The 9,196-nt window shown below is 40.5% G+C and overlaps 2 protein-coding genes across 4 annotated transcripts in view; one reads left to right on the forward strand and one right to left on the reverse strand.

Moving 5' to 3' along the window:
* The window catches only part of LOC122082694 (copper chaperone for superoxide dismutase, chloroplastic-like), a 7,486-nt gene extending 3,716 nt beyond the window's left edge, over window positions 1–3,770 (forward strand). For 2 of the 3 annotated variants that reach the window (XM_042650417.1, XM_042650416.1), the window contains exons 5-7: window positions 100–234; window positions 475–698; window positions 3,094–3,770. In XM_042650417.1, coding sequence (XP_042506351.1) covers window positions 100–234; window positions 475–698; window positions 3,094–3,366 — 632 coding nt within the window. In that variant the 3' untranslated portion in view covers window positions 3,367–3,770. The remainder of the gene's footprint in view (window positions 1–99; window positions 235–474; window positions 699–3,093) is intronic. The other variant, XM_042650418.1, reaches the window with a different exon arrangement.
* On the reverse strand, window positions 3,708–6,366 carry LOC122082692 (subtilisin-like protease SBT1.3). The gene has a single exon (XM_042650415.1). The coding sequence runs from the start codon at window positions 6,147–6,149 to the stop codon at window positions 3,810–3,812; it is 2,340 nt and encodes a 779-aa protein (XP_042506349.1). The 5' UTR covers window positions 6,150–6,366; the 3' UTR covers window positions 3,708–3,809.
* Between the last annotated feature and the right edge of the window lie 2,830 nt (window positions 6,367–9,196).

Here is a 9,196-nt window from a genome sequence, read left to right on the forward strand (position 1 = left end):
TTTTCTGGAGCATTGAAATGGACCCAAGATGTTCTTGTTTAGTTGTATCTGTTAATGTATAAATTGACGCCGCGCTTCCCTAATAGTTTGAGCTTTTAGGTGAAATGGTAGCGAATGTGGTATCAGAGCAGGTCAAGTGTACAACTCCTGGGAAGGGTAAAAATCGGGTAAGGGCTGGCACTTCTTCTCCCTCGGTTCTGAGCAAAGAAATGCCGCATGAGCTCCATCTGCAAGGTTAGGTCTTGGCCTGCACGTGTGGGGGAGTGTTAATGTATACATTAATGCTGCCCTTCCCTAGTTCCCTAACAGTTCAAGTTTTAAGCTGAAACGGTAGCGAACTGTATCATTATCATCTTTGTGATCTGCAACTGAACATTTAGCAAGTGAAAGTTCTTTCTTATTTTCCTATGCAAGCTCTTGAACATCTTTCTAGCTATAATTTTGGTTTAATAATCAAATTTAAAATTTCTGCAGATTTTTTAATTTCGGCTGCTGTTGCTGAGTTTAAAGGTCCCCAAATTTTTGGTGTCGTTCGCTTGGCCCAGGTGAATATGGAATTGGCAAGAATTGAAGCCAGTTTTAGTGGTCTGACACCTGGAAAACATGGTTGGTCCATCAATGAGTTTGGAGATCTGACAAAAGGAGCAGCAAGCACTGGGAAAGTATTCAATCCAACAAATCATGTTGTAACAGAGACGGTATTGATTCTGTAGCACTTCCCTTTATTGGTATTAGTTGTTCACTTGTTCTGTAGTTCTGTCTAAACCCATTGTTAGTGGGTGTGAACAGCATTATGAAAGTTGAACCTAACGGTGAATATCAAGGGGGATTTCGAATCAGGTCACTGTTTGAACTTTACAAACTGAAAAGCTTTTCACCTTCCTAAAATCAGGGAATGTAGACAGTAAAAAATAAGCCATTCTCTTTGCTTTTCTTGCTACTCAACTAGTTGATTTTCTTTTGATTTGGAATGTCGCACATTCTTCTCGATGCTCACACCACGAGATGCTGCAGAGGAATCATTCTCCATAAAGTTTTTGATCTTCTATCTATTGGACCTCCCTCCCTTTCCACTATGACTTATACTCCCTCTGTCCTAAAACGTTTGTCTTGTTTCTAAAACCCATATCTTAAGGAGGTCGTTGTTAATGCAGTAACCACCCACTAATTCAAAATCCTGTTTCCACAGGTAGCCTTAATAGTTTGGCTTATGTAATAGAGGGAAACAATTATGGCAAGTGAATACAATTAAATTTGTTGATGATTAAGTTGGGGTATTATTGGAATAAAAACAAGCTTCCTATCTTGGTTTTTAAAATGGACAAACAGATGCATGAGCGCTTCCTTAGACTGGGTCAAACCTGTTTGAGAACCCAGACCAAGAACTAGGTCCAAATTTTGGTCTTTGCTCAAGTATGATATTTTAGGAATTTATTAATTTCTATCTTGGGATTCTTTGCAATTTTTTATTGGAGTTTTAGAGTTAGATACGTAGGTGATAGTTTCCTTGGACTAAGATAGTCCCCAATCCTCCGTTCCCTATCCCCTTCTTCTCTATTTTCTGTTTTATATTTCTGTCAGTTTCATTGTATGATCTGCTACGGGTTCTGCCATTGCAGCACCTTAAAGTCTATTCTGGAATTCTGAGATTTTAACCCATTTTCTACCATATCAGATTTGGTTATGATTGATTGCTGTGATTTGTTTCTTGAATTTGAAGATATATTGATTGTTTTTAAGATCCTGCTTGGGGCTAGGTCCTTCTTGATCCAGCCTTACATAAGTGTGATGCGAGGCTGTAGCCTTCTTCTTGAAACCTTGGATGGGTGACAGTTCGGATCGGAAGCAGGGTTCCTTTCTACCACTTCTCTCATTATCATGTGAGGTTGAAGAAGCAACCTCCAATTTACCTATTTTTCGTTCTATTTTCTGTTTCACTTAAATACCCTTTCATTCTATTCTTATTTCCATTCCTCATTGATAATTCCAGAAATAGCCCTATACATGATTATACAGGGAAAAAGAACTCTGTTCGGGAGCATGGCCTATGTCAACGCTCCGATGTGTCTCTCTCTCCTCCCCATGGAAAGACCTTGCTCATTGTTTGGGGAGAGAGAGACTGCTTTCCATCCAATGGTCAATATAATGCTAGTGTATAAGATTCTGTGATTGCCTGCTGGTGTGTACATTTTCCCTTATTATTATTGTAAAATTGTTTTCCAAAAGAAGTGGTGACTTGTTCAATAATACTATTGCCACCTATAGACGACACCACAGCACCACCCATGGCAAATTTCCTCAGTCGACATGTCCCCTTACCCTTCCTTGTCATGTACAATCAAGATGGGGAAAAAATCTGAGATAAATTTAAAAATACAAGCTAGTTTTCAGGAATTTTTCATTTTCAGTTGAAAAAACAAGCCTATGAGAATCTTAATGGTAAAGTTTTAGATCCCAGAAAGTAGGATTAGGGTTATTGGATTTTCATAAAAATCAATGGAGTCTCTTGAAAGGTTAGATATGAGCTGAATTATGATAAATCCAATTTCTCTCGAGTTTTATATGGTGAATCCTGATGCAGCGGCAAGTTTCTTGTAATGTAGCATCACCCTTGTTTTCATGCTTTTTGGTTGAATGCCACCAGATCAAAAGTGAGTAATTGATGATCTGATGATTGATTTAGTAGGTCCAAGAAAGGATGTCACAACATGATAAAAAATGGAAAGAAAAAAAGTTGATAAAGAGAGAACAATCTGCCCCATTTGGTGGCACTGCATTGAGCTCTTTTTGCTCCAAAAGCTGGTGGTGTTTGATGTCATTCCTGAAATGCAGTGTGATTTATGAAGGAGAATAGCATCAATTGCATTTTGCATTGGATGCAACAGATGCCTGTATAATTTTATCCTTTGCAATACTCTTATGGTTGAAATTAAGTTTATTTGTTTGGTATTCCAATTCTTAGTTTTGCATAAAACCTGCAATGCTGATGCTCATTTTTCTTTCATGCAATATTAGCTGGCTATCTGTTGCTGGCATTGTGAAGTTTTTTTTTTTTTTTTAAAACTCTAAATGAAGTTGTTTGATTTTGGTTAGCCTCTCGGTGACTTGGGAACATTAGATGCTCAAGATACTGGTGAGGCCTTCCTCACCGGCGTTAAACAGATGCTTAGAGTTTCTGATCTCATTGGTCGATCCATCGTGGTGAACAAAACTGAAGATAAATCAGACGCAGGCATTGCAGCTGCAGTCATAGCTAGAAGTGCAGGAATCGGTGAGAACTATAAAAGACTCTGTGCATGCGATGGCACCACAATATGGGAAGCGAGCAATAATAGTTCTACTGTCAGCAAAGTCTATATAGGGTAGTTTTGTGAATGAGTTATTAGTTTCCTTGTATTTTAGTTTTGCTTGTATAATTTTTCATTAGGGATCTAAAAACGTGCAATTCAGATCGAAATCAAGTTGATTTGGTCTGAGAAACCCTAGAATCGGCATATTCGAAGAATATTATTCCAACGATTCTAGTGTTTTTATCCAGCAATCAGCCTTGTTGACTCTGTCAAAAATCTGGATTAGTGATCGCCTATTCTGATCTAAATTGGGCAATTCCTGATCCGATTCGCCTTGCTGATTCTTGAAACCCTGGTTTCTATTCATTGTACATGTTTGGTGGTGTAATAGAGGGTGTGCAGAAACAATATTCCATGTACTAAAAGCGAACATTTTTTTTTTTGGGGATCAAACGACTTGTGATACATTTCTTTATTGAAGAACTAACTATACTTGCTCCAAAATAACTGTTGAATGGTTTATAACTTTGGCAGCGATGTGATTGCAATTGGGCTTCTGACCTTGTGAACACCATCAGTCCATGTCAAACCTCCAAACTCTGGCTTTGATTGCTGTGATTTTGTAGTGAATGTGATCTTGAAAGACAGTTTCTGGCCTTTCCTTGTGAAGTGGAGGGTTTTTGGCTCCACAATAACAGAAGCAGCTGTGAACCGGGAAACCTTAGCATGGTATGTTGAAACCGGAGTCCCAACATTGGTGACGGTCCTGTGAAGGGTCAAGACAGTAGTAGAGGGCTGATCTGGGAGTACTGCAGTGATAGCTGGGTAGTTCAGATCCCCTGGGTTTGCAAGAATGTGTCGGCAGGAACGCTTGGACGACTTGGTGAAGACTTTGAGCTGCATCGGCGTCAGGTTCTGTGTGCATAGGAATTCGAAGTAATCCTGCACACCCATGTCGTAGATCAGGCCGGGGTCGAGAGCTCTTGAAGGGTTAATATGGCCAGCTCCATGGTCGTAGGAGTTTGAAGGTGCCCCAGTTGAAGCATCTACAATTGGGTAGCGTGTGTTGTCATGAACATAAGCAGTGGTCATGAGAGCTGATTTGATTGCAGCTGGACTCCAATCTGGGTGTCTAGCTTTGAGCAGAGCAGCAACTCCACTAACATGAGGGCAAGACATTGATGTTCCAGACAAGATGTTAAACTTCACTCTCCGGCGATCCGTCGATAAGCTGGAAGGTCCTACATCACCAGTCCAAGCTGCAAGAATGTTCACTCCTGGAGCCACCAAATCTGGCTTGAGAATTTCTGGTGTGAGCAAGTTTGGTCCCCTTGATGAGAATGCCGCAACTACAGGGGAAGGCCTGATTCCTACCTTGGTTCCAAGAAAGGCCAGAGTGGCAGTGGGATGTGGGTTAGTCACTGTGTAGTGTTTGATTGATTTTCCTGCCTTTTCTCCTACTGCAACCGTTGGAATAAGGTGGCTGTCTGCAACTAGCTCTTCTCCATTTTCAGGAGTGTTTGCTAGAATCATGCCCACACCACCTGCATCTTTCACCACCTGACCTTTCTGCACTCTTGGGCTAATGCCTCGGTCACAAATCACAATCTTTCCGGCCACGGTATGTGAATCTAAAGTACCCTCCAAACATAATGAAGTTGGATCAGGGCTGCTCGAGTTGCCTCCCATGTAAACTACTGGGTATTGCTTCTTGATCGAGAGGTTCCTCCGGCCTTTGTAGAGTGAGACACCAGTCAGAAATTTACCATTCCCCAACTTCACAGCTGCAGGGAAATCCCTATCCATGGTGCTGGCTCCAACGGTGGTGATCCATGGAGACACATTTGTAAGGGTGAAAGGCTCAGGCCCTCCATTTCCAGCTGAGCATGAAACAAACAACCCCATCTCCATGGCTCCAAAAGCAGCAACCGACAAGCTATCACGATAGTAGGAAGAGACCCCACCTCCGAGGGAGATGGATAGAACATTAACACCATCAGCTACAGCTCGGTCGATTGCAGACAGAATATCTGAACTGAAACACCCACCGATCCAACAAACCTTGTAAGCTGCAACTCTCGCCTTGAGGGCCATCCCTCTTGCCGTCCCACCAGCGTAGCCCATCAGGTTTGCACCTGGCACAGGCGAGCCAGCGACTGTGGCAGCTGTGTGGGTGCCATGGCCATCTTGATCCCTAGGTGATTTGTACTCCTCTTGTTCATTGATCTTCCCCGTAGCGGCTTCATACCCTCGGTAGAAGATCCGGGCACCCACAATTTTCTTGTTGCAGTTTCGTTTGCCGAAGCCGCGACCTGTCTCGCATGCTCCCTTCCAGTGCTTGGGCACTGGTGCCATGCCCGTGTCGTTGAAGCTCGGGCTATCAGGCCAGATTCCAGTGTCCAGCACACCAACGACGACATCATAGTTGAAGTGATCATCAGCCCAGACACTAATACTGCTTTCGGGTTCAAGCCCGAGGAACAGTGGGCTCCTCGTAGTGTGTAAATGGTATACAGTCTCAGGGTACAGAGCCACCACACCATGACCCTCTCCAAGTCTCTCAGCTTCTTCTTCACTCAGCTGGGCTGCGAAGCCATGGAAAGCGGTTCCATAGCTATATATTATCCTGTTCGCAGCTTCTTTGACTGCATCATCCTCTGTACTGGGTTTCGCAAGAACTGATTTTACAGTGGACGAGTACCACTCAAGGTGGTCTGTGAAGGATTCTGGTCGTACAGAGTTGTCCATTTGGATGATATATGTTCTCATCGGAGACAAGGTTGCCATAGAGGCAGGGAGGCCGATGGTGAGGCAGCATGTCACACACAGTAATAGCCATTTTACTGAATTCCCAGCCATAGCTGAGCTCAGATTTGAGTGAGGGAGTGAAGTGGAGTGAGAAGAAGAAGAAGAAGCAGTGCGGGCTTAAGGATTTGGGTGTTCACTCTTCACTGTCTTGTTGTTCTGAAATAATAAAAGTGGTGGTTGTTATCATGAATAGCCATATATAGAATTTAATTTGGGCATTTTGGGACAGTCCCTGTTGCTGACTTGCTGCTGCCAGTGCTCCTGGTTATAACCAGGAAGTAAGATGGTAATTGATGGACACCAGTAATGGCATCGGTGAGGTAAAACTGTGACTTTTTGATGGGCTATCGAGAAGGCACTTTTTCCCTGGGAACACCACTAATTGCAGAAGTGTGGTGGGTTTCCCATTTCCCAAACTTCGTCTTTTGCAGTACCTTTGTTTCTTTATCTGAAAAGGAGCCATCAAGTCTCAGAGGAGGGAAGGACCAACTTTAAGGATTGGGTTTTGTTTATCTCACTAATCTTGCAAAATATCTGCCTTTTTTCTTAATAATTTTTTTTCCTTATTAATTCTAGGATTCTTTTCATTATTATTATTATTATTTTTTCTAAAGTTGCTTGGATTATCTTCTTTTGGGAGACAAATTTAAGGTGGAAAAAACATGGCTACGTAATTCTTTAACTAATGCAGATATAATATTGAAATGGAAAACTTTGTAGGGGTTTTTATATTTTGCTAACACTTTATTCACATCATTATCGAATCTTGGGTCTTCCTTTCGCTATTCTGATTTTGCTTTGGAATTTTATTTTTTTATTTTTGTAAAATTTCTTTCATATGGCTCGATGTCTAATTTTAGGAAAAGTACACATCTGAGGTCACTATTTATTTGCCTCCACTAGACAAAGTCGAAAGTATTCATTTTCTTATGATAATGTTAATTTAATTATTATCATGACTTGTGGTGAAATGATTCCTTTGTGGCTGGGTGAAGGAAAAATGGTATTGGTATATGATGACCGTATAATAGAGATCAAGATTTAAGGTATTGGTATTATATGGATTGATATGAATCGGTATTATTGATACCTAATATTGATACCTAATCGACCCATCAGGGTTAATGGTATCGGATCCATACCAGATCAGCCATTACGGATGATATGGGTAAAAACTTGTAACTTGACTTTATAACTTCAAGGCCAAACTTCTTGCTACTCGATTTCCTTCTTTTAAATTTGATCAGCTTGATATTTGGTCTTTTTTCTGTTTTCGAAAATTCTACACATCCAATTGAACAAATATATACTTCAATAATTAGAAATCTATTATCATTTTCTGCACGTTTATTGTAGTTTTGATTATAGGAATGCTAGCAGGATACCCAGATATCAGATATGTTAGCGAGTTGAAAACCGTTGGACTTAATTGATTTAATTTCAACCGTTGGATTTGCATTTGACTTTGTAGGGAGAGTGACCTAAATCTGCCAAAATACACTGGTAAACCCTGATAAATACTGTACTATTGGTGTTGGGAAATTAAAATATATACTCTAAAAAAGAGCAGTCCCTGTAACGTCACTTTCAATTTCAGTTGCAGATCATTCATAATCCGTGGACGCCTCTCGGAGAGCTGGGAGAGAGGAAGACCACTCCAGTCGTCTTCATCTTCTTTGCAATTTGGGATTTTGTTCATAAGAAGTTAAGAGATGCAGAAAACAAGGAAATTGGGTTGGTTTTCAAATTTTTAGGGTTTTAAGGATTGATACCTTTTATTGCTTATGCTCTTACCCATAATCTATGGCTTGATCCAATGAGATGGAGCCAGAGTATTCTTTAATGTCACATAACCCATCTTGTTTTTTAATGTCAATGATAATTTTGCTTCATTTATTGTAAAATAAAATGAAGAACACAAACAATTTATCATTCATTCTATTTCAGTCAAGATTCTGAACACAAGCTGCAGTTTCTGTCGTAGAGATCTGAGAAGGATTCTGAAATTCTCATCTTGTACAATTCTATACAATTCCACCCTAAATGGCTGACACGTGTAAATATTCCATATCTACGGTTCAGATTGTATTATGGTTGTATTATGGTTGATTAACATTGTATTATGGTTGATTAATCTAAACCGTAGATATGGAATATTTACACGTGTCAGCTATTTAGGGTGGAATTGTATGGAATTGTACAAGATGAGAATTTCAGACGATTTCTACCCCCATGAAGTGCCCATGGATTACTGTCCACTTGGAAGTTGGAAGTGAAAATTAGAAATAAAGAAACTCAGCCAAAATCCATTCACATGGAGGAGAACAAGGTCGATGGTGATAAAACACCGTTCAATTAGGGAATGGAACACCCTTGCAATTGTGGAAGAACACAAACTCAGAGAACCCATCACACTCCGATTGCAGGCGTTCCCCATGGTAGTTCCTCGAGGACAAAGCAAGAAGGAGATGCTATTGCGTTTGATCGCGAAGATAACTCATTAAAATCAATCTAGGAATAAAAAGTTTAACCTAGGGTTATGCGGGTGGGTCATGTGATTCTAGCCCGCTATTGACGGGTCGAGATAGCAATTTTGGGCTTTCCAAATCCTGGCCGTCAATTCGCTGCAACTCTTCTTCACTGGTGATGATGTTTTTCTAGTGAAGGAGCTCTGTTGCTCATCTGTTACTCTGGTTGTGGAGAGAGAGAGAGAGAGAGAGAGAGAGAGAGAGAGAGAGATTCAATGGAGAGAGAAACTCAATGGAGGATGACATGTTAGGTCAGAGTATGTATAAAGTATGGAAGGGTTGTATATGTATTGTGTTATAATACATTAAATAGAAGGCAGAGATTCAACTATCATAATCTGACGATCAATATTCACTAGCATACCTGATACCTGGGTATCCTGCTAGCATTCCTGTCTTTTTCCCTTATTTATTTATTTACTTTTTATCGATACAATAGCCAATTCCAAAAAGCGATTCAGATAGGCCCTATCAGAACGATACAAATCAATTCAACATATACGTATCAATATCAATATCATCAGACCAATAATGATCCTAATATTAACAACTATAACCTTGATTGAGATA

Source organism: Macadamia integrifolia, chromosome 6 (genome assembly GCF_013358625.1).
Source record: "Macadamia integrifolia cultivar HAES 741 chromosome 6, SCU_Mint_v3, whole genome shotgun sequence".
NCBI classification, from domain to species: domain Eukaryota; kingdom Viridiplantae; phylum Streptophyta; class Magnoliopsida; order Proteales; family Proteaceae; genus Macadamia; species Macadamia integrifolia.

Excerpts from the sequence above, each read along its gene's own strand:
- LOC122082692 (XM_042650415.1), bottom strand. The coding sequence starts at position 6,149 with ATGGCTGGGAATTCAGTAAAATGGCTATTACTGTGTGTGACATGCTGC.